The sequence below is a fragment of the Hibiscus syriacus genome, unplaced genomic scaffold (assembly GCF_006381635.1).
Source record: "Hibiscus syriacus cultivar Baekdansim isolate YM2019G1 unplaced genomic scaffold, ASM638163v2 tig00110162_pilon, whole genome shotgun sequence".
Classification (NCBI taxonomy): domain Eukaryota; kingdom Viridiplantae; phylum Streptophyta; class Magnoliopsida; order Malvales; family Malvaceae; genus Hibiscus; species Hibiscus syriacus.
In genome coordinates, this window is record NW_024062609.1 from 70,919 (window position 1) to 96,571 (window position 25,653).

Below are 25,653 nucleotides of genomic sequence, written 5' to 3' on the forward strand. Positions count from 1 at the left end.
GTGTGTGTGTGTTCATGATTATTGCACAAGGAACCGCACTGCTGCTTTTGGTAGTTGGGATTGGAACAATGACCTTCCTTTTACTCAATGTTCTGAATTGACTCGACAAATTGGATTGTTTCCTTATAGCTATGTCGAGGAGCGTGATTTATATGTCATCGAACGATTCATGATTGTAGTTCCTCGTAAAAGGGTAAATAAGCTAAGAACAAAACAACCTTAAATTTCTTCTTTCATTTGTCTGAAGCTGACCTCTTGCTACTAGTAGAATACTGATTTTAGCATGGTTTTATTTCATTTCTTTTTCATAAACATTTTTAGTATTTTGATTCGTGTGAAAGGCTTTGGTTTCTTCCAAATGCCATTGAATTGTTCATGCTAGTAGAACAGTACTTAGCGTTTTGATAATAGTATTTTTTTTTAAAGTAGTCTAACAAAGCAAAGTCGCCATGCGTGACCTTTAAAGTCGAGTTCTCTATAAGAAAAAGAAGCCAAAAATCTTTCTTAGTGCTTAGTTTCCTTTTATGAAGGTATGTTGCGAAAACTTTAAAAAAAATGTGGTAATGATGATATTGATGAACAATTAGTATTAAACACTCATAATAAGTATGTTTACAGACAAAAGTAGGACAGTCGCATGCTAAAGACAATAAAAAGCAAGGTTGGGAGGTTACTGACGTAAAACAACCGAAAACGGCAGCCGGCCCATTTCCATATCCAAGCCAACTCCAAAACCCGTTGATGAAGACCTTGACAAAATCTACCCCGACAAAAATAAAAAAGGTAAGCTCCACTCCTCCACCAAGTTTTTAACTTAAAAGCTTTTACGATCTCTCCCTGTGTCCCCCATGATTTGATGCAAAAGAAATAGTTGAGCTTGTTCTCATGTTGCTTGGTTGATAATTACACTTGATGTTTTTGGTCATCTAAGTGCTGATGGATGCATCAATGGTGGTGGCGGAGGTTAGAAAGCGGTTGAACATGGAGTGAGATATGAGAGGTTAGAGAGTGAAGCAGAAGATGAGATTCAGAGAGACAGATAATAGCCTTTTCTGACACGTGAGGATTAAAAAAAGTTTTTAATTTAGTCCAGTGACCTCTAAAAACTTTAGTCTTCTTCCTCTAATATTTTGGACAATCAAATATTCAAATTCAAAGGTCCAGCCGGTGCGGTGCAGTGCAGTGCAGGAAATAATTACTAAATAACAAATAAAATGTGTCTCAGTTTCAGCCAGTGTTTTAAATTCCTATATTTATGCCTGTTTTTTTTAATGTCTCTCTTTTAAATCTAACAAATAATTAAGAGTCAAAAACACTTCAATTACTCCATCTCATCCATCTTCTGTTACAAAGTAGGGTAATTTATGGATTTTTTTTAAAAAATGAGGCTTTAATTAATTTTTTTAAACTATTTCACAAAATATCACATAAGAAAGAGAGGCAAAGAAATTGACAGACTAAAATGGTGAGTCTTACCAGAAGGGAACAATGATAAAGTTGAAAATGGCTTTTCACCGGCCTTTTCTTTAAACCCTACAATAATGGGTTTTTGTTTTAAAATAATTATTTTTACTTCCTCGCAATTCCCATTTTAGACATCAGCCTCGCTTTATCTTCCTCTCCTCCACGTTTCTCCCTGGGAAAAAGAGAGTAAATTAGCTCTTTGGTTTTTCTAATAGTCTTGACCTTAAGCCCAGCAGCGATACCTTGAAACCTGTTACTGTAATGGCTGTTGAGGGTTTCAATGACCGAGGGGCCCTTGGTCTTCAAGCTTTACCCTCACTCCACGGTCTACATCATTGCAAATGGAAGGTCATTTTCGTGTATTCACAGGGGAAAGAAGACAATGTAGCTCTGTTCCTCCCTGTGTAAAACAACTCCCTTCCCTTGTTGCTTGCAAAAAAGGCAGACAGGATGGAGCCAGGCAAAATATAAATATTTTCACGTGTAGTTTCTTTCTTGCTAAAAGTAAAATCTCATTCCCCCTTTTTAGGTTATATTTTTTTCCTGGGTGTTTTTCTCTTGTTTTTTTTTCCTGGTGAGATTTCAAAGGTGGAGGAGGAGCTTACAGTTCATCATCAATCATGGGCTTTTGTACTCGTACGTAGGAATGCATTCGGGAAGAAGATGGTGGGATGCCGAAGCATTTTCTTCATGTTGTCATTACTGTTTATTTCACATGTATGTGATAAGTTATGCTTTGTTTCAATGTTTTCGTCGACCCTGATGGTGATGATGTGTGTTTTCCCCCATTTTCCATAAATCGACTTTGATTCTATAAATATAGAGTCTAGTTGCTCTATTTCTGGTTTTTGCCCACATTTCACTCTCTTTTTTTCATGTATTTTTTGTATTTTATTTTCAATATTTGCTCCGTGGATGAATTATTTCAGGAAATGTTGGTGATTCTGATATTGGTATTTGAAATGCAAATTGCAAAGCCACCTGAGAATGGAAAGTCTCTTTTGCCTTTAATGGCATTTAGAAAAATTGTTTCTTTCTTTAGTTTCATCGCTGCATTTGACTTCACTCTAATGGAATGATTCCATTTTGCCTTTAATGGTATTTACAAAATTGTTTCCATCTTTAGTTTCATTGCTGCATTTGACCTCATTCTATCTGTATTATAATGGTCCACTGAGGACCAATTGCAGAAGAGTAGTGGAAAAATAATCATATCATTTGTTTTGTGGTCCATGCATGTAACAAGCCTGGATGTTTTCTTAACCATTTCTCTTGGTCCTTGACATGTATGCTTTTGTTATGCCTTCGTGATGGATTCTTTATTAGCAAAAAGGGGAACTTTTAGTTTATCAACGCCGAGGCATAGGATACTAATACAATTCACTAGGGTTGAGTTTTCATTGATGCATGTTAGCATCTTAAGTAAAAATTGTTGAGACAAAGTATGGGTTGGTTGTGTGCTTTCAAATTTGTCTACCCTTGTTGCCTGTGTGGATACTGTCTTTTGCCTTCAAAATGTGCAACTTACACACACGTGTGCAGAGAAATATCTCGCTCGTATACAGAAAACAAGTTACCTAGGTTCTAGGAAATCCTCCAAACAAATCCACACACATTTTGACAACCAAATGTTTTCTTCTTATTCGTAATTTGGTTTTGTAAACTATAGGCTGGAAATCTTCCCAAACTTTTGTATGCTCTTGTATAAACCATGTGGAACAATGCTTGATTAGAGCAATTTTTCTTCTACTGATGATAGAGAACATTTCTTTAATTAAATCATGGATTTGGTTATGTGAAATGCTTTTTGTGTCCCCATTCTACTTTATGTTACATCATGATTGCTATTGTTTCCTATCTAAGTACATTAATTCCCATGGAAAACTCCCCTTTCCAATGCATAGACTGAATATATATATACGGTATACTTGGTGCTGTAATCTGTCATTGATGTCTCCTAAAACCTTTTCATGCAACCTACTGGTGTGGTAATCAGCTTGCCGAACAAGGTAGCATCCAAACATGTTATTCTTTCACCTTGAGAAGTATTTTGTTCCAATAGTCTACTACGAATGGCTTCTTTATAAGTATCCTTCCTCGTACAGTTACTTTTTTTTTAGCTTTCTCTTATTATTTAGATTGCTTTGTCCATGCTTGGATTTCTTCTTCCGATGCTGTTCCTTTCGCAGCCTTCAGTTGCATGCTAGTTTAGGGTTCTCAGTTTTGTGGTACAAGTATCTTTTTGCGGCCTTTAGTTGCATGATAGTTTGTTTGAGATCAATTTGTTCTAATCAAACCTCAGTTAAACATGGCCTGCATCATTTTCCACTGATACGTGTCCTGTTATACCAAGTGCACAGATGTGATTTTCTAATGCCTTGTATCATTTTTGTTGGTGCGCCGATTCAGTCTTGACATGTTTAGAATCTTCCCCATTGTCTCAGAGCTCAGTTTTGTTGCTTATTCAAATGCATAGATGTCCTCAAGTGATGATGAATTTTCACAAAACACGCTCTTATTTAGGATACGTTGCCTGTGTTTGATTTAGCTTATGTCCAGTTGGATAATATCTTCATATGTAGGACAATAGGGCGTGCATGTTAAAAGGAATCCGGCAAAACCTTTCAAGGAAAGATGCCATCTGTTGTTTCATGTTTGTTTGGTGCTTGTGCGGAGTTTGCTCGGCCTGCATTTTTATTTTAACTCAGACCTCATCTCATGACATTTATGAAACGTCAGTTCCTTCTGTTGCTACAGGACTGAATTCTTAATTCCGGTAATCGGAGTTAGCCTCAAACAAAACAGATAATTCAAGTGACGGCGGAGCTGCCGACGACAACTGTCTTGTATGATTGATTTCAAGTGATGGCATACCTTTTTTTTTTTGGCTTTCTATACAACTTTTCACGAATAGGTGGCTAAAGTATTTTCTGAATGATCCAGGTGCTTACCGTTACCAACGTTACTATTTTAGGTGCTCGGGTCGTAGAAGTTGTTAATTTCTGTCGTTAAAGGATACATGTTGAGTTATGATAATTTTTGAAATTTTTAATTTAAAATTAGAAACTTAAAAGTATATTTTTATTTTTTAAATAAACCCAAACTTTTGGAAATCTTCTAAAAAAAATCAAAACTTTGAAATACTTTATTATAATCCCTATACTAACATCGACCATCTTCGTTTGTCGATGTTGTTGTCGACGAACCTCCAGTCGATGGAACTGCCACCAATGACCTAGTCACCCGAAGTCACCCTAATTGACATATTTAAACTCGATGAACCTGAAACCAAAAATATCGTGAAATTGAAGCACTTGACGATAACCATGATGGAATGGGCAAGGACGGATGACAATGGTGACGTCGATGATGGTCGACGTGGTCAGTAAGAGAGGTTAGGGATAGAGTTAGAGATTTGAGATTTTTGGGGATTTGATCTTTTTTGTAATTTTTGAAAAAAAGGATTTTTTTTATAAATATAATAATTTTTAAATTAAAATTACCAGAGCATAACATGTGTCACTTAACGTGATTTTTAATGGTCGTTATGATCAGGACATTTGTAACGTTATACATCTGGATTATTCAAAAAAATACTTGCATTGTTTTTAGTCTAAATAAAACGTAAATGTATCTTACAAATAAATATTATTCAAACTTAAGAAATGTATACATGTTGCAAAGAATGTGGATAATTTAAGAAAACATGCTAAAACTGATATTGAATTTAATTGTTTCAAACATTAAGTGAACAGTCACGGGTCCATTCTATCAGATTGGGGGCCACAGATAGAAATGTAAAATCCACTTCTTTAGACTGCTCACATGATTACAAATTAATGATTCACATAATTTAATTAAAAATAATATTACTTATATTTATCCTTTTAAATAATATCATTTTACACATTATTAATATATAGTTGTATAAAATTGCATTACATTAAATCTAAACCAGAATATTAATAACTAAATTTATGATTTTCTTTTTTTTGAAAACAAACCACAACCGAATTTTTATAACCTTGAAAAATAAGAAAAAATAGGAGGCAGTTAGAGAAAATCCAGCCGGGCCAACGATAAAACCTCTTCTCGCTGGCATCATTAACCGCGGTTAACTAACTCAAGTTGGTTTAACCACAAAATATTATTATTATTTTCCCTATATAAAAGCCGTCCGAGTTTAAGCAGCTCCTCAGATTTCATATTCCTGGAGGCGTCTTGATACACGCCCCGCCCCTCCTTGTTTTTCTTATACTTTCAAGCAATTTTTGCTTCCATTGCTTCTAGAATTTCCTCTGGATATTGAAGAAAAAGAAAATGAGAGAATGCATCTCAGTTCACATCGGCCAGGCCGGAATTCAGGTCGGAAATGCTTGCTGGGAACTTTACTGCCTCGAGCATGGAATTCAGGTAATTTTCCTCGATTTGCTTACTTCATTTCTCTGCTGTTATATTTAATTTTCTCATTTTTATAATTATTTTGACATTATGATCTCATCGGTGCATATTTGATTTTTTTTAATTAACTGCGTTTCTGTTTTTAATTTAATTGGACTCGTTAAAATGGATATATCTGGATCAATTGAAATGTTAGCTGGACGATTTCCATTATGTTAGATGATTTAGGGTAGATATAAGGTTTATTATGTGGGCTGTGGTGGTGATCTTTTTAGAATTTTCGATTTTCAGCCTGATGGCCAAATGCCAAGCGATAAGACTGTTGGTGGAGGAGATGACGCTTTCAACACCTTTTTCAGCGAAACTGGTGCTGGGAAGCACGTCCCTCGCGCTATATTTGTGGATCTGGAACCAACTGTTATTGATGAAGTGAGGACCGGAACGTACCGCCAGCTCTTCCACCCTGAGCAACTCATCAGTGGCAAAGAAGATGCTGCCAACAATTTCGCTCGTGGTCATTATACAATTGGCAAAGAGATTGTTGATGTCTGCTTGGATCGCATCCGAAAGCTTGCTGATAATTGTACTGGCCTCCAAGGCTTCTTGGTTTTCAATGCTGTTGGTGGTGGTACTGGCTCTGGACTTGGATCTCTTCTCTTGGAGCGTCTCTCTGTTGACTATGGAAAGAAGTCGAAGCTTGGGTTCACCGTCTATCCTTCACCTCAGGTTTCTACATCTGTTGTAGAGCCTTACAACAGCGTGTTGTCCACTCATTCACTCCTTGAGCACACTGATGTCGCTGTGCTTCTTGATAATGAAGCAATATATGACATCTGCAGGCGTTCTTTGGATATTGAACGACCCACTTATACCAATCTTAACCGCCTTGTCTCTCAGGTAATGATGAGAATGCTGACAGATAATACCAATCTTTATGTTGCGAAATGTAATAGTTGTTCATAACTGTGGTTTTTTGGCATGTATGATTCAGGTTATCTCATCTCTTACAGCCTCATTGAGGTTTGATGGAGCCCTGAATGTGGATGTGACCGAGTTCCAGACTAACCTGGTTCCCTATCCTAGGATCCACTTTATGCTTTCCTCCTATGCCCCTGTTATTTCAGCTGAGAAGGCTTACCATGAGCAGTTATCAGTGGCTGAAATCACCAACACTGCTTTCGAACCCTCTTCCATGATGGCCAAATGTGATCCACGCCACGGAAAATACATGGCCTGCTGCCTCATGTACCGAGGTGATGTTGTGCCCAAGGATGTGAATGCAGCTGTGGCCACCATCAAGACCAAACGCACAATCCAATTTGTTGATTGGTGCCCTACTGGATTCAAGTGTGGTATCAACTACCAGCCACCAACTGTTGTCCCAGGAGGGGACCTTGCCAAGGTCCAGAGAGCTGTCTGCATGATCTCCAACTCAACTAGTGTTGCCGAAGTGTTTTCCCGCATTGATCACAAATTTGATCTCATGTATGCCAAGCGTGCCTTTGTTCACTGGTATGTTGGTGAGGGCATGGAGGAAGGAGAGTTCTCGGAGGCTCGTGAAGATGTCGCTGCACTTGAGAAAGATTATGAAGAAGTCGGAGCCGAGTCCGGTGAAGGGGATGAAGGGGATGAGGAGGAGTATTGAGGGAAGGAGTACCTTTATCCGTTTACAATTGTGATGTGTTTTTCTTGTTGCATTTGGATTGCATGTTTCCAGAGTTGAATTGCTGCATGGGTGATGTACAAGTTATTTGGTTTTTTCTATGAATGAAGTTACCTAATAAAGAAATGTGACCAACCCCCATAATTTATAATCGCAATTTCCATTTTAAAATTGCGGAAGAAGTGTTGTTTTATTTCCACATTTATAATCGACCAATCTATGTTAGAATCAGACCCGTGAGCATGTTGAAATCTCGGTGACTGAGATATAAATAAACCTAGAGCCCTCAAGTAGAGCACAAAGGAAGATAACACTTTCGAGCACGAGGTATAGGATGATCTTCTGAACCCTCCCGATTCCCTTGTCAAGGGTCATCGAGGCGGAGGCAGCAAAGTTCTTCCACCATATCGGCATCTTCAGTCTCCAAAAACAGCGCTTCCTTCACTTTCTCAATGCTCTTAAACGGGTTGCTTGTTTGATTTTTTGGACTGGAGAGGAGAGTATTGCGTTTCTTACTTCCACCCCCCTCCTTTCAGTTCAGTTTCTCCTTTTCTTTATATCCCTCAAATTCATTCCCGCCCCTGTGAAGAGACATGCCATGAAAGAGCTAACAAGAAACATCCTCTCAGTGCTCTTATTAGCTTCTTGCTGCATCTCAAATATCTTACGAATTTGTGGTCCTCTCTCTCTCTCATAAGCACGTGACCCCGTAATTTTTTTTTTGTAAGTCCAATGCCCCGCCAATAGCTTTCTCTATTTGTCTACACCGAGCTGTGGTGCTCCAATCCATCCATATTTAGGCGATTCCTTAAAAGAAACAGCATTGCCTAGCCTGCTCAACTAATGGTTTTTTTGGGGGTAACTACCATTCTTCCAAACTGGATTTAGAACGTCTTTGAAGAATGAGATCTAAAGCCTCCACCCACGTTATGATGGGGGTGAAACAATTTTGCCATTAACATTAGGCTCTCTGTAAAACCCATCATTGGTCCTGTAACAGGCAAATCAGAGCCAAAGCGGATTAGCTCAGAAGCAACAATAACAGTTGCCTTCAACGACCTTTACATAAGAGAAAGGGACTGACCCAGTATTTTATATCGGAAGGAAAACTTATAAAATTTTAAAAGTCATCCATTTATAAAATTTTACGAGCGTTAACGAATTATTAATAGAAAATATAAATAAAAATCTATGATAATTTGAAATTTTTAGGACCGACCATCCACCCCTTCAATCCATCCGGGGGTTCAAAGGCTATCTTAACTAGATTCAAAAATTTCAACTAGCAGAATTCTAAAGAACAACAAAGCATCAATTGGATAAGCATTAAACACTGACCATAACATCTTCGACGAGTCAATTTCTTTACAGCATAAGAAGAAATCCGCAATTTTGGCTACATGGGTTCAGCTAGTTACGGTTTAAAAACAAAAATCCTGATGATAAAGACCTCAAATTTTCAACCTTTAATTAGAAACATTAGAAGTATCACAACATGGAGAATTGTTGTAGTTTTTGCTTAATGACATTGGAAATGGATCATGAACTAAAGGTAGATAAAAGAATTTACTGAGAAGAGCTATCAAATCCAAGGAACAGAGCGTCATTGGGAAGAGATATATCTCCCATCTTTTTGTAAACGATCCTCAAATGATATCGAGAGAAAACAGGCAATGCTGGGCGTTTTGGTTGAACTAATAAATTGCTTGCAGTGGGTTGAATTGTTTATACATTTCAAAAAAAAAAAAAAACTGATACACAGTACAGCTGCAAAATATTCCGACCGTTCTAATCAGCAATTTCAACGTAAAATATGCAGAGCAATTAGCCAACAACGCTAGTATACAGGTTTAATTAAAAGAAAACCCAGCTAAATAGAGATAACAGCCTTCCCACGTATGTACGTACGTATGTTCAACCCAATAATTTACAGCTGATATCCATTTGATACCAATTCGATACAGACTCCATGTATCTATCAAACGTCAAATATGTGAAAAATTATTATACCAACCTTTCTCATCACATAAATTATAAGGCATAAGCTCAATTACCTAAATTAAATGTTTTTTTTTTGCGTTATATTTACACATTATGTGATGAGGACTTGTATAACAATTTCTACAGCAATCATCTGGCGGATATAGGCACTAACCTATACACCAAAATCACAAACCCATGGTTCTCTTTTTTCACTGTGATGCTCGAAAACTAGAAACCAGGATCACCGGCACAGCGTTTAGCAACCAATCTGGGACCGGGGATCCATCTATAAGGTGGAACAACAGAAATCACGGACTGCTCGTAATATATTATTTAAATATATCTGGAAATGACCACATTATGAATCGAGCAAAAAAGTCGGACTCCAAAAACTCGATATGTGCAGCCCGTCCAATGAACGAGTTTAAGTTCTTGCCATAAGCGGATGTGTCAAAGTTGACATCACATCGCATAAATACCCGATCTTCAGTTGTAGGAGCTCTTATCTGATCGAAGCAGGCATGCAACATTTCCAAAAATGCTTTTCCGTTTTTTGAACGATCCGTTGTTGCTGCCTGGCATGACTCGATTCTGGCCGAATGATATGGAACGTAACCATCCTGAGAGACAAACCATCTCACAACAACCTTAAACATGCATGTAATGAACCTTTTAAGTCATACAGTTATTGAAAGAGGTATGGCATACCTGGGGTGAAGAGAAGAGGATTATATTCTTGAAATTTTCCAGTGTTTTTTGCTGAAAGAAGCAAATAAACAATTTTAGGACTTCAGAGATTAAAAACAATAATCCTGACATTGATCCCAATACCTTACAGAGCTTGTAGAAGAAAGTGTTATAGATATCGGGGTCATCGGTGAAAGTGAGTTGATGGAAGCACTGGGTTCCTTTCAACTTCTTCAAAAGCCACAACCCAGAATTAAATAAAGAATTTGAGCTGTATAGATATCCCAAGTGTGGACCAGATAGAGATAGGTACGTATGAAGATATCTCAGGTAAGGTTCCATAACACTGTCTGCAGATGGAAATGCATATATCTAGCAGACATTATGAGATGGTAAAAACGGGAAACGAAGCTAAAGGACAAGAACGTATCTACCTGCTACTGCTGCTCTCATTATGATGTTTCCAATGGAGTGCCCCACAAAACTAAGTTTGATCTCTCCTAGTCGTCCATATCTTGAAGCTTTACCTATTTTCTTTTTAAGAAAATGGACCACTTCCTGCGCCAGCCTCAGTCCCATTTCTCTAAAGTCTCCAGATGTTTTATCCTCATTTGCCTCCGACATGAGAAACTCGATCTTGGAATCTATCAAAAGCCATTGGTTGCGAACAAGTCGCAAATCCAGATGATGCCCCTATTATATTCAAGTTGGGTTTAGACATTAATTCACTCACCAATCTGTCTCTAATAGGAACATGCTGAAGTTTACAAGGAAAAGAAAGAGTAAGCCTGGTAGACACTCATATCTTCAATTTTACAAGTCATAAAATTTACATCCGGCGTTTACTATAAATGTACTCCGTATCAAATTATTTATGGTAATATGCATTAAAACTACAACCTAAGAAAACAAGAATAAGAGAGCAAAACTTGCCTGAAATCCATGCACAAAGACAACAACCTTCAAATCACGGCATCTTTTTTCAGCTTTTCCTCTTGATGTCTTTTTCCCTTCTTCAGCACTAATATCATCATGCAAGGCAACTGAATCTAAGACATCCAAATTATTCATGTACGAGTTATAACTTAAACTACGATGAGGTGCATTCATAACGCGTTCTACAATTAAAATAGGAATTGCTGAAGGATCTCCAAATATTTGCATGTCTTGGATTGAATGACTGTTAATCTGTGGGCAAACAATCATTTCCATTAAACACCAGGGATAAGGACTATAACCATTAAATACAATAACTTACCTTCATTTGTGCAATACTCTGTCGATGAAGGTCAGCCTTTATCTCTGCCATATGCACAGGCTGTATTGCACAATATAAATTTCCCAAAATTAGAAATTGATGGAAAAAACTAGTGTTGCTCTCCTGAATGTGTAAGAAAATAGCAACATATTTACTCAAATGAAAATATAAACAAGTGTTCACATCATCAGATAGCTTCCACAAACTTGAACCCCGCTTATGCACAACACGGTGGTTTGTCTCCTCAAAGCCATCATTTATAGGATAATGAGGCATTTCAACCTTAGAGTAAACCATCCACGTTGACCATTCACTTTTTCGATCGTTAGCCCATACTTCGTGAAGGACATCCATTATCTTTGTTTTATTATCCCTGGAACGAAATGAAATTTCAACACTTATAATAAGCACACATTCTGTGAAAGCTGTATTAAGGGGTTAAAATCATCTTTAGGGATGAAATGATAAATAAAGAGTTCATAGATACTGAGCAAAACAACCTACAATATTGGGCAGAAATTTGTTGACTAACAACAGCAACAGCTAGAAATAAAAATGTGTAGGCTAACCTGTGGAAAGTAAGAAAAGTGCTCCATAAAAATAACATCTGATCACCATATAGATTAAACATTCTAGTTACATCATCCTTGGATAAGTTCTGGGGCAATTGAGCACTTTGAAAATCTGATTCGCCATTAATTTTCTGATAAAAGAGAGGAAGAGATTGTAATTTTAATATATAAAAAACTATAAAACCGTAACAAAGTAAAAAAATAGGAATAAGACACTGATGCTGGGTAAAATAAAGCAAGGACCTCAGGACCATTTTGTGGCTTGCCTTGTCCGGAGACTTCATTATCAGCAGTAACCTGATTTTCTTGCAGAAATGAATCAAATAACCTTGTATCATTCATTGTGGATGTAAATTTAGTCAAATCAATTGCTTGGTTAATGGCATTGCCAAGTTTTTGTAGCTCTAAAATCAAGGTTTCACGAGCATCTAATAATGCCTTTACAATCATGGCCTGTTTCAGGTCACTCGAATCTGCTTGATTCAACTCCTGCTCGATCACAGGATCAGACTATCAGTACATAGAATATTGATTATCAAGGACAACAAGAAGCCACGTTAAAGAAATATGATGATTTTCCACAATGGTCAAGTAAATCCTTGAGAAGTTTTAATTATCTATCCCCCCAAACACACACACAAAAACGAAAGTATTAAACGTATTGAATGTCTAGCCTTCTTCATGCCAAGAAAAAAAAAAATTTATTGAATGTATAGCCTTAGTCAAGCAGATTCACAGATAGACCAAGTCATGGTTAGGGATGGGTTGTTGTATATGCATATTCAATGTTTAGAACAAACCAGAGTCGAACCACCAATAGTTTCACGAGCAACATCATCAGCGGCGGTAAAAGAAATGCTGAAAAAATTCAACAGGTAAAGTTACTTCTACATATCAATAGAGCACAACTTTATAAATAGAATCACCCCTTTCCCTTTCTTCATCTCCACAAATAACCACCCATCTCTAGAATCTATGACAAACCTGGGTACATTCATTGAGTCTTGGATAGAACCAGCTTCTAGGAGAGTGATGTGAACGCTTACATCCACAAGAACAGCATGAAACGCATCAAAATAAACAGGGCAATAGGAATGAAGTCCTAAAAGAGCTTTAGAAGGGATCCGAAATTCATGGACAGCGGCAGGGCAACTATATGGAGAAGCCTGAAACTCAGAACTGAATGCAGAGCATTCGGATCGATTATGGGTTCTTTTAACTTGAAGAAAGAAAATAGCAACACCCTCGTACAAACAACAGAAGTAAAAGCTTTAGATTTTAGTTGTGCAGTACTGACAAAACATGACTTGTCAGTTGTCACCTTACCCATTCTCCATCAGAGGAGCATATAAAAGCTCAAACTTCAAAATGATAGCTGATGAGGAAGGCCACTGTCAGTGTCAAATAATGCTACATCAGCACCATAATAGGATATAAGAAAATATTAACAAACCAAATGGTCAAAGCAATATTGGTGAAAAAAATAGAGAGAGATAGAGAGAGAGAGAGAGTGTCTTTCAAAAGCAAGTTTTTTGTCGCTAATCTTAGAGAGGTTCATGGAGGAATTACTTGGTCAGCTTTCGTTGATAATCTTAGCAGGAGTGTGCGTCGTAGTGATTTATGGGCTCGTTTTAGTCATTTTGGTAAAGTTATTAAGGTGTTCATTCCGTTTATCAATAAAAGACCGAAGTATAAGGTAAATACGTTTGCGTTCGTCCATTTCGCAAGCAAGGAGGATCTGTGTAATGCAGTGGAAAAGATGAACAACGTCTTTATTGATGGGAGGAGGATTTCAGTGGTTGTAGCCAAATATCAGAAACTATCTGGGTCAAAGAGGCAGATAGATGAGAGGGTTGATGGGGTAAATAGTGTTGGTATCAGTGGGGAAAAGATTAAAAGATTGCCTTCTCCATTTGGAAGGGTGAGGAAGATGGAGATGCTGGATAAGTTTCATGATGGTAGGTCCTATAAGGATGCGGTTGTTGGGGTGCTTAAAGAGTCAGAGGGTGTGCAAGAAGGAAGTCATTTTAATTCGAAAGAGTCGAAAAACACTAAGGATGTTTTTATCTCAATGGAGGATAGGGTCTGGCTAAGATCGTGACTTACTGGTATTTGCAAATATATTTTTGAATTTCATGTTGTGCAGAAAGCATTAAGGAATGAGGGCATCAACGTAAAGGTTGTGAGGTGGGGTTTTGCTAAGAATGCGTGCCTGGTTGTGTTCCAATCGGTGGAGGAGAAGAATTTAGCGATGGAAGGAAAATGGGAAGCTTTGTCTTTTTGGTTTGAAAGGTTGGAGCCTGTATTGGATGAGGAAAGCATTCCCCGAGCTTTTTGCACGATCTCCATGATAGGAGTTCCTTTAAATTGCTGGTCCGTTCCGTTCTTCACTAGGGTGGTATCTAGGTGGGGTAAGTTAGTGAAAATCAAAGATGAAACTGCTCAGAGAGTTGATTGTAGAGTTGCGCAGATGCTTCTCAGGGTTATTAGTCCTTTTGACATCCCTGATCATACTACCATTACTACGAATGGAAGGAAATTTTTGATAAAAATTAAGGTTGATGGCGGGGATGATTTCTTTCCTGAATTTTCAGAAATGGCTGAAGAGGATGTTCCAGAAGATCCTTGGGTGGAGAGATCCTCCGTTTGGAGTCTAGAGGATGTTCAGGCACAGCATGGAGGTCACGTGGGTTGTCAGGAAATGTCAGAAACCCATAATAGGGTGCAGGAATGGGTCCTAGGCTCACAACTTGGTAATATCACATAATCCAAGAGAGTTGTCTCCTCTCAGCATGAAAAGTCAAAAGGCCTTTTTGAAAGTGAGAGAAGCGGGAAAAGTACGGGGGGATCTCTATAAACAGGACAAAGTTGACCAGGAGATTGGGCTTCATATAAGCCTTGGAGAACATAGGTTGAGTGGCTTGGATCAAGAAAATTGCCAATTAACAATGGGTCAACTTTTTTCTTCACCAGTTATAGTTAAGGATTCAGTAAGGACTGAAGATGGAGGGGGGTCTGCGGTTGATTTTAAGTTGATAAGTTCAAGAGCTAGTTCACAAACATGTTCTGCAAGTTCATTATCCATGAAGACTACTCCGGTTGGAAGGAAATTTATCAAAAGTCACAAGAAAATTTATTGTAGGTCGAATGATAGAAAGATCTGGAATCAGGTTGTGCAGGATTGTAATAATGTGCATGATTGCCAAGGAGAATTCACGAGGGGCATCCAAGGTGAATTGGGTAGAGCTTTAATTTCTAGAGGTTGTCTTTCTAAAATTTCAGAGGTTGTTGGTTGTTCGGTTAAGGATATGGATAGGTCAAGGGTGAACAGACCTTACAGGAGACTTAAAAGGTCTCTCATTAAGGAAGCAGTAGATCATGCTAGTGTTGATACAGTATCCTCTTCAGATTTTCCTTTGATGTTGGAGGAAGCAATTGCTATATGGGAAGTTAGTAAGATATTGGGAATATCTTTCAAAGAGGGGAATGAAGCTTTTCTACATAAGATTGTTGAATTGGAGAAAGGGTTGAGTGGGGCTACTTGACCTCGAGCTATGTCCTTGGGATATTTTGGGTTATATTTATTTTGAGTATCATGACTAAGCTAAGTATCTTGTCTTGGAATGTTAGGGGGTTGGGTAAAAAAGAGAAACATAGGGCTGTGCAAAAACTTGTTTTTGAGAAAAAACCATAGCTTCTTTTTCTTCAAGAAACAAAACTTGAAAAGCTACCAAGATCTTTTTTAAGGAGAAGTGGTTTGAATAGGCTGCAGGGGTTCGTTGAGTCACCAGCTATAGGCTCATCTGGTGGTATTTTAAGTTGTTGGGATGATAATACTTTTGAGGTAGAATATCAACATATTCATAGGAGGTTTATTGCTGTCTTTGGAAAGTTCAAGTCCAACCATCTTAGGTGTGGCTTCATAAATGTGTATGGTATGTCTGTGGAGGAAGAGAAGGCTGGTTTTTTTTATGAACTGGAACTGTTTTTAAACGGGTTCAATATCCCTTTGTGTGTGGGTGGGGATTTCAATGCATACTTAAATGAAGAGGAGAAGTTAGGTAGAGCTCAGAACAGGAATTCATTGGAAATTTTCAATCACTTTATTCAGTAATCAGGGCTTATTGATTTGTTACTTGTTGGGGGGAATTTTACCTGGAGCTATAATAGGGAGTTGCCGACTTTTGTAAAATTAGACAGGTTTTTGGTGAATTCTAATTTTTTAGCAGAATTCTCCGGTATCAACCAGTTTTTATTGCCTAAATCTACCTCTGATCATAATGCAATTATTCTGGAGATTGGGGAAGAAAATTGGGGTAAGAGACCCTTTAGATTGTTTAGCTATTTAATGACTGAGGATGGCTTTGAGAAGATGGTTGTTGAGTCTATTAAGGTGTTCAAAGAAGAGAAGTCAAGTGCTGGAATTTTTAACATTCTCAGGAATACAAAGACTGCTATTAAGAGCTGGTATGGGGATAGAAAATAGTTTCCTCGAGTGGACATTTATGTTCTACAAGACAAAATTCATCAGATTAAAATGAGGATACAACAAAATCTGTCTCCCAATGCTGTTTTCAATTCGACAGAGTTGAGGCTCTTGAGAAATGAACTTTGGAGACTTCTCAGAATCGAGGAGCAAATTTGGGTTCAAAATTCGAGAGAGAAGTGGGTTAATGGTGGAGACCGTAATTCTAAGTACTTTAACACTTGCGCATCTGTTAGGAGGAGGCAGAATTCTCTGCTTGCTCTCAATGTTGATGGTGTCATTACTAATGATCCAGGTACTATCAAGTCCAGTGTCAGGGAACATTTCTTTAAACCTTTTAATTGTTGTTCAACATTAGATGTGGAGGATATTAAGTTGGACTTTTCGAGAATTTCTATGCAACAGAATCTTTTGTTAGAGAAGGAGTTTACAGAAGATGAGATTTGGGAGACCATTAATTCTTGCGATAGTGATAAAGTCCCTGGGCTAGATGGGTTGAACATGGGATTTTTTAAGAAGTTATGGTCTATTTTGAAAGGTGAGATGTATAAGATCCTTTCTAAGTATCTTTCGAGAAGGATGAGATGTTGCATCAATGATATTATCAGTGAGTCTCAATTTGCTTTTATTCATGGGAGACAAATTTTGGATTGTTCTTTTATTGCTAATGAAGGAATTGATTTATGGAGGAAGAAAGGTTTGAAGGGTTGTGTATTTAAGGTAGACTTCAAGAAAGCTTATGACTCGGTAAATTGGGACATTCTATTTAAAGTTATGGCTAAGATGGGGTTCGGTTCAAAATGGTGTAACTGGATTCGGATGTGTGTTTCTACTACTTCGGTATCAGTTTTGGTAAATGAGGTTCCAACTGCTGAATTTCCTATGGCTAGAGGCCTTAGACAGGGTTGTTCCCTGTCCCCTTTGCTGTTTAATCTCGTTGGAGAACTGCTTCATCTGCTGCTCCGTAAAGTAGTATCTTCGGGTTTGTTTTGTGGTCTGGTGGTTGGTAAAGATGAGGCCTCAGTCAATTTATCTCATCTGCAATTTGCAGACGATCTTATCATTTTCTGCAATGCTTCAAAGACTCAGATTGTTAATGTTAAGAGGATTCTTCGTGTGTTCGAGGTTATGTCTGGCCTGAAGTTGAATCTGTCTAAAAGCAAATTATTTGGTATTAATATTAATGAGGAAGAGGTTCATCAGTGGGCTAATGCTATTGGTTGTTCAATAGGACATTTTCCTGCGAAGTACTTGGGGTTGTCTCTTGGTGCTAAGAGAAATTCTATGTTGTTGTGGGATCCGGTAGTTCAAAAGTTTCATTTGAAGCTAGCCGGATGAAAAGCGAAGACTTTATCAATGGCAGGGAGGCTGGTTTTACTGAAGGCAGTTTTGGGTTCCCTTCCTATTTATTTCATGTCCATGTTCAAGATTCCTTCATCGGTGATTGTAAAGCTTAATTCTATCATGGACAGATTTTTATGGGGATGAGGAGTTGAGGCCAAAAAAATCCATTGGGTTAATTGGAAAAAAGTGTGTTATGGAAAAAGTGTTGGTGGTCTTGGTGCTTTGGACATTAGTTATATGAATATAGCTCTATTAGGGAGATGGTCTTGGAGGTTTGCTAATGATAAAGAGTCAGTGTGGAAGAAGGTTATCTGCTGTAAATATAATATGGGTCCTAGTTTTCTGATGTTTAACGAGAAACTTCCTGCACATGTTTCTTGGATTTGGAAATCGGTGGTCCATAACCATTTCAAGCAAGATCAGTTTGGAGCTAAGTTTCGAAGTATGTTTAAAGTCTGAGTGGGGGGATGGAGGGAGCATCAGATTTTGGCTTGATAGTTGGGCACATGATTCCCCTCTTAAAGTGGTTTTTCCCAGAATGTTTGTGTTGTCTATAAACAAGAATGGGAAGCTTATTGAGTTTGGGGAGTTTCGGTCAATAGTGTGGTCTTAGCATGTTCATATGAGAAGGAATTTGAGTGACTGGGAATTGTCTTAGTATGCTGATTTAATGGCTTTGATCCATAATAACACTCTTTCTCAGGAGTTATCAGATGGGTTGGTTTGGTGTGGGAATGGGGAAGGAGTCTATATTGTTAGTTCGTGTGTTAAGTCTTGTTGTCCTACTGGTTCAGCAGATCCTTTTTGGAAGAAATACGTTTGGAGGGGTTTAGTGCCCCCTAGAGTGGAGGTCTTTTTGTGGCAAGTGGTGCTGTAGAGACTGCCAGTAAAACTTGAGTTACAGAGGAGAGGAGTCGCAGCTATTGTTGATGTTGCTTGCCCTTTTTGTGAAAAGGCGAATGAAACCTCATCACACTTATTATTTTCTTTCTTGGTGGTGTGGTCCTTATAGAAAAATTTATGAGTTTTTGGGGAGTTTCTTCAGTTTTTCAAGTCAATGCTCAAAGTTTTATGGTTGCTTGGGATGGATTGATTCCTAATTCTAAAATTTGGTCCTTCATTCCTGGGGTGGTTCTATGGACAATTTGGAAATGTAGGAATGTCGTTGTGTTCGAGGGGGGGAGGGTAGATCAGATTGATCTATTCTTTATGGCAAGATGTAGGTTGGCTGCTTGGTTCTTAGCTTACTACAAGGTTGTATCTATTCCTAAGGACTCTCTCATATGTGACCCTTCACTTGGGGATTGTTGCTCTTTCTCAAGCTCTCCTATTATCAAAATTGTGTCTTGGTCTCACCCTCCAAAGGGCTTCATTAAGTTGAATGTTGATGCGACAGTGACTGCAGACTGGATGAAGAGTGGTGTTGGGGGCATCCTAAGAGTTCACGATGGTTCGGTGTTGTGTTCCTTTCAAGAGGCTGCTGGTCCAGGTCCTCCTATTTTGATAGAACTTAAGGCTATTAAGAAAGGGTTATCATTCTTTGCTTCAATTCAGCAGAGTTTTAAGGACAGGCTAATTGTTGAATCAGACAATAAATTAGCAGTGGAATGGGTCAAGAATATCAACCGCTGTCCCTATATGTACTTAGACATTGTGACAGCTATTTTCGATAAGATTAGAGGTTTGAATGGTAGTATTAGATGGGTTGCTAGGTCAGCCAAATGTTGAGGCTGATAGTTTAACTAAGGCTGGTATTGGATAGATACGATGTTTTCGTTTGGTTGGTTGGGTTATCTGTTAGGCTTTGGGTTGGTTATCTAGACTCTATGGTTGTTTCTAAGTTTTTGTAACTTGTGGTTATCAATGAATTATTTAGGTACTATTTTCCTCCTTCCGCTGATTAAGGAGCACCTTGTGATCCTTTAATCATGAAGGGGATTTTTAACGAGGCCTACCATTCCTATAAAAAAAATGGTCAAAGCAATCAAAGTAGAGAAGCTTTTATGCATGTCCCTTTCAATACCAAAATCAAATGAAGCAAATACTTGTGAAATCACAACTTTAAGGAAAATCCACTGTCATTTCCATTTGTCTTTATGGTTGGAGTAGAGATTATATTATCTATTAGCAAGAAAGGAGCTACGGCTAAAGGGAGTGTTGTGTGTGCACATTGGATATGTGCAAAGAGAGATTGTCTACCTCATTTTCCTTAAGAGGTAAATCAAATGCAACCATGATAAATAAAAGAACATCCTGTCTTGCATATTTGATTCGAAAATGCTGCGTCACAAAACTGTTGTCTTTTTCATCAATCTTCCATACTCCATATCCACCACTCTCACAACCATAGTTCGGAGCTGCAATGTTTTTCTAGTCTTAATTAGGAAAAAATTCTGTTTGAGAAAACTATTACATTATACTTTGAGAGCATAAACAAACTATAAAATGAGGAGAAAACAACATATAGCTCCAAATATATTCACCATTAAACAAGAAGAAATTCAATGATTGGCCTTAAATTAAGTACCAAAGGAAATTAAAATTGTTTGCTTCAGCTGCATCAAAAATACTTGACCAATCAATCAACTAGAATAGCATATTCTTTCATAAACTGTAAGGTCCCTATTTAGGTCTCTGGAGGGACCAGTTTGGATACAAAAGACTATAATATATCAACATTTGAAATGTTTATAATATAAGCAACAACAAATAGCAAATTTGTAACATTAAGCCAAATGTTTTAGAAGAAAAAAGCACCATAATTTCAAGAAATTACCTCCATATTGTAAGACTCTCGAAGGCGAGGCGGCAGAAGCAGGTTCTTCATTGTCCCATCTGACAGTAACCTTGAGTTGATACCATCTAAACGCACAAATAAACATAAGAATGATGGTGTGCATGATTCAAAACAAACAGGAAAACACAAGAACTCCCTCATACCCTTGCTGGAAAAGATCAAGGTTATGAAACCTATGGATGTAAATTGCAATCTCGTGGACGGTATCCAACATGACGACTGGCTGTAATTTAGCTGGGCGCGGCTTTGCATCTGGTAACCTCTTTCCTTGCCCACTTGTCTATTTTTTCCTTCCCCTCAAATCCATTTCTCTATCGTTCAAATCATTTCTCTAACAGCTCTCTGTAACAAAAAATGTTTTTTTTTTAAATTCTCCTTGTAGAAAACTAAAACGGAAAACTGCAAACAAGGAATTGTAATCGTACTCGTTTTAAGAAGTTCAACTCAGAATTCAAATGTGATGATGCCAATAACACACAACATTATAACAATGTTGCTGTTTAAACCTATGTGTAAACACAATTGAATTAGGTTGTTTAGAATAAAATTATGAATTTTAATTTACAACCTCAAAAAGGCTAGATAGGAACAGGCATGAAGAGTTGCAAATTGGCGTTTAAATTAAAATAAACGCGAATCATGAAAAAAGAAAATTGATGAGCCCAAGAGATAGAAACAGAACACGGACAAACCTGGGATTAGATCTGTAATTTTTTTCTTTTTTTTTTTTTGTGAGACAAAAATGCAATCTAGGTTTCTTTAAAAAAAACAAAATTAAAATAAAAAGAGCATTGAAAAATAAATGAAATGGGGAGATTTCCTCGCAATGCGGTGATCTTGTCTTTGTTTCTTCATTCTGTGTGGAAGAACAAAAAGAAAAGTAATTTAATTTTTCATTTTTATTATAATGTTTCCTGTTTTAACGTGTTGCATGAATTATGTAATGGAGCCGAGTCGAGCTAAAATATTTTTAAGCTCGACCCAAATCGAAAATTTTAAAATAAAGCTAAATTTGGTTTAAAAACATGTGAGTTTCGACTCAAACTCGAAACCATGAATTAAAGCTCGAAAAAAAAACTCTAAATAAAAAAAAATCTAAAACTACACAAAGAAAAGATATGAAGTAGCAGGTGCTATGGCAGCGTTAGCGATGAATAAACGGCCATGGGGCTGCATGTTTTTTAGGGCTGCCCCAGACGAGATACCACAGGTTTTACACAACGTATGAGAATGTTACTGCCGTAACAAGTTTGTATTTCTCTTTTTACCAAAAGATAAAAATCGCAAGGATCATGTGCTGAAACTTTTCAAATTTTCTGAACCAAAAGAAAAAAATCGAAAACTTATTTAATTGATAAACAATTTAATTTTATGCAGTCTGAGAATCTAACCGTGAATATCTGTTGACTTATCTGTTGACTTAAGGCTTAAGTGTATTTTGTGCATTGACGCTAAGTCGATGTCAAAGGAAATAAAATAAGATCTGACATAAAGGAAAAGTAGTCCCCTTCTATTGAAAAACAAAGAGAGAGTAAATGATCTATAAATATGTGAAATTCAGTTTCCTATGTTGTTTGTTCATTACTTTAACATATACATTGATGAAATTATTCAACAAAGAAAAATCAAATTATTCAGTTGATTCGATGAATGTGACTTGAATTATTATTAGCTGCCGCCATGGCCATCCCGTAGACCCCTGTGCATCTCGTAAGTGGAGTGTTTTGGTGATGGTATATAGGCGGTAACCAACGTGCCGGGTAGGCCGTGTTTCACGAGATTAGGCATCTTGAATTCCAACTCCAAGTAAAGTTCGCCACGTTTTTCTTCACTCGTCAAACCCATTTCAACAGGGTGAATCAAAATTCCAACTTGCATTAAAAAGGAAAGCAGGGGAGCTCTGTTTCATAGTTTTTTTTTTTGTTGAAAAACTGTTTCAGAGATATTTGTCTCGGAAATATTTGTCCAAAGGCTACTGACTGATATAATAGATTCCAACCAACAGTGAAAAAAATCCAAACTACTGTTAACCAGTCAACTTGAATTAAGCAAAGCTGGTTAAGTTTTGAGACCATTGTCACTTAGACATTTTCTTTTTTAGTTTATAACACGTCGTCATACTTGGAATGTTTCTTTTGGTTGTCTTTTACAGAATGTTTGCTCCTTTGAGAATTCAGACTAAATTGTCCTGACTGTGGGGATATGCCTCATCTTGAAATTTCCAACAAAATCAATCAAATTGCCGTAAGATAGAAAGAGACTAAAAGGGGACACAACTTTAAGATAGTTTTGAGTTAGTCAGTTGTATGACAGAAATTTTCTTCATCCAAGTCGTGAGGAGTGCACGTGAAAGTGATATCACTATATGGAGATTTAAAAGTCGATGGAACTTATAATTATAGCGAGCAGCCCCATTATCAGCACGGTTCATGGTTGTGCTAAAACGTTTCCATATTCCACGGCTAATGCTTGGCTACCTAATTATTTATTTATTTATTTTTTTTTAAAAAATGGGTACTTTGTATTAATAGGATACAAGATACACCACCCCATGAACCTCATTAAAAAAAACCTCCCTAAACCTATTGGAGGAAAAAGAGTGAACCATGAGGTGGAAAAAACAGGACTAACACACATATAAACACATATGGAAGAGCAGCATACACATAGCCACAAGACTCCCCTGCAGAAGAGCACTAAAACAGAACTCAAGAATTGCGACTATATAATAGGCCAACCTCGAACTTCCGGCTAAATCGAGAACAACATGGGAACTACACTGGCCATAAAAGATCAACCAAAACTCCAATCTGCAATACCTGCAGCTCCAGAACATATCAACTAAAGAAAAAACACAAACCAGAAAATCAACGAATAGCATCATCTACCACCCAACAAGCCTCCACTATATAACCCGAGACTCACTCCAGCTCAGACAAAAACTACACAAATTCACACTAAAACTACCTAAGACACTCCACGAAGAAGACAACTCTGATGCACCTCTCGACACATTTCGAACTACCAAAGCTCCTATAGAACCCCAGTTTTGGGACTACATAACATAATACCAAGTTGCTTATCTAAATACATTGTCTCCTGCGCTTCCACAAAAGTTTCATCCCACCTTTGCTTTAATACAAAATCTGAAATAGAAGTACCTAATAATTCAGAGAACAACAGATCCGACTTATTAAAATTGAATTTCTTTAGCGCTCGATCTATTCTTCTCTCGGCTTTAGATAGGACTTTACTCTGAATATCTAATATAGATCCGAATTTATTCAACTTCATATTAAAACTAAAGGACTGATGCGGCACGACCGACGACTCCTCAAAGTCACACCCAGCATTCACAGAATTTGAATTTGGCTTATTAAATGAAATTACTTTTTCACTATCACATGCAAGAATTGGACCCACTTTTAATTCATCATCCTTTCCCCCGGACAAACATTATTATACTCAACTAATGTATCAACCTTAGTGCCTATCCCACGTGGAAACCCACAATCTGGTGAACCATCACCATCCCCTATAACCATCCCACTAACCTCCTTCCTTGAAGCATCTACTAAAAAGGACTTACCAATATTAAAACCATCACGCACTACACCATCAACCTCCACTCTCTGAAGCCCCACGTGATTGGATGAATTTGGAGTTTGAAAACCATCGTGCTCTCTACCAACTTCGATACCACAACCTCCCATGGTCGGATCCCCAACATGATCCTTGAAAACATCTCCAAAACTTTCTTTATTGCACGCTTCAGAAAAGATGCCACCACTGGAAATGGGGTTCCCATTCTTGCCGAGTGAGCTTCCCGACGCAGCAGATTCCACCGCCAGATCAACGGACCGATTAGCCGATGGAACACCCTCGTTAGCAGTCCCAAACTCTAGAACTTTAATAGAGACTACACGACCTTCAATGAAAATGGAGACTTTCTCAGATAAGGAACCGTACTGAACTTCCACCAATACCTTGGCAACAGAAAGCTTTGAAGGAAACCTTGCTACACCGTCATCACCAACCCTAACATGAACACCTGCAACAGAACTAAAATGAATCCCAGTCTGCTGACCAACAAACTTCTGAACTGGAAACCCACCTGCTACCGACACACCTCCCTCCACCTCTTTAAACGACCTAACGTCCCTTAATACTGGCCTCCATACCTTATTAATCCTTCTTACACCATCAACCTTCTTGCAAAGTCTTACAGGATTATTGTCGTGGAAAACTCTGATTTTGAAACCATCCAAAACCCTACCATCAGCTCTTTTCACCGCCAAGCTCGCTTCATCTCTATTACTGAACCTAACGAACACAAAAGTAGAGTCCTCGAATTTTCTTTTCAAACTCTTATACACAATGAACACATCCAAAACAACATCATAGACCTGGAACTCTTCCTTGAGAGAAGAAACGTGAATCCTCTTACTAACATAATTAACAAAAATCATGAAACCCGAGTCTCTCAAGGTTTGGGAGCACATCACACTCACTCACACCTACGTTGTTTAATTTGGATTGACTACCTAATTATTTATATAGCCTATCTGTTTGGAAAAAAGATCAAAGAGCCTAAGAGTAAAACAAAGCAAGATATTATATTGCTAGGAAGACAAGGTGAGGCCTAATTTCTAAGTACATGTGTTCCTCGGTGTGTTAGGGGAAAAGAAGTGAAGTCAAAACTCGGATTTGCTGTGCATAGTTCTGGAATCACATTGGATGGTTAACATCGAAATATCATATTTCCCAGAACCAATGTATGGGGAGTGGGGACAGCCCATACGAGTAAAAACCGAAAAGCACAAGCGACGACCATCCAACGTGCCCAAAAACACTCCACTGCCCTACGGCTCCAAGCCTCCAACGTTAGCCTATATATGTTTGCCTTTCTCTCTAAACTCATTACCCTTCCTTGCAGGCCTCAAAGCAAGTTGTATTTTTATCCTTTCCTCCCGTCATATGAGGCTTGTTTTCAACTCA

The 25,653-nt window shown here is 37.8% G+C and overlaps 2 protein-coding genes across 2 annotated transcripts; one reads left to right on the forward strand and one right to left on the reverse strand.

Moving 5' to 3' along the window:
- The first annotated feature begins 321 nt into the window (after nucleotides 1-321).
- Nucleotides 322-7,654, forward strand: LOC120216584 (tubulin alpha-4 chain-like). The gene is made up of 5 exons (XM_039213949.1): nucleotides 322-332; nucleotides 3,672-3,677; nucleotides 5,776-5,877; nucleotides 6,157-6,762; nucleotides 6,857-7,654. The coding sequence occupies exons 3-5, from the start codon at nucleotides 5,785-5,787 to the stop codon at nucleotides 7,508-7,510; spliced, it is 1,353 nt and encodes a 450-aa protein (XP_039069880.1). The 5' UTR covers nucleotides 322-332; nucleotides 3,672-3,677; nucleotides 5,776-5,784; the 3' UTR covers nucleotides 7,511-7,654.
- A 1,717-nt stretch (nucleotides 7,655-9,371) lies between these two features.
- On the reverse strand, nucleotides 9,372-25,157 carry LOC120216553. Its single transcript, XM_039213931.1, has 16 exons — nucleotides 24,138-25,157; nucleotides 20,799-20,935; nucleotides 20,635-20,720; nucleotides 20,058-20,215; nucleotides 13,355-13,419; nucleotides 13,013-13,207; nucleotides 12,829-12,886; nucleotides 12,272-12,517; nucleotides 12,026-12,159; nucleotides 11,640-11,829; nucleotides 11,457-11,516; nucleotides 11,132-11,386; nucleotides 10,633-10,891; nucleotides 10,343-10,548; nucleotides 10,220-10,270; nucleotides 9,372-10,131 (listed from the first exon to the last, which is right to left on the reverse strand). The coding sequence occupies exons 1-16, from the start codon at nucleotides 25,155-25,157 to the stop codon at nucleotides 9,841-9,843; spliced, it is 3,411 nt and encodes a 1,136-aa protein (XP_039069862.1). The 3' UTR covers nucleotides 9,372-9,840.
- Between the last annotated feature and the right edge of the window lie 496 nt (nucleotides 25,158-25,653).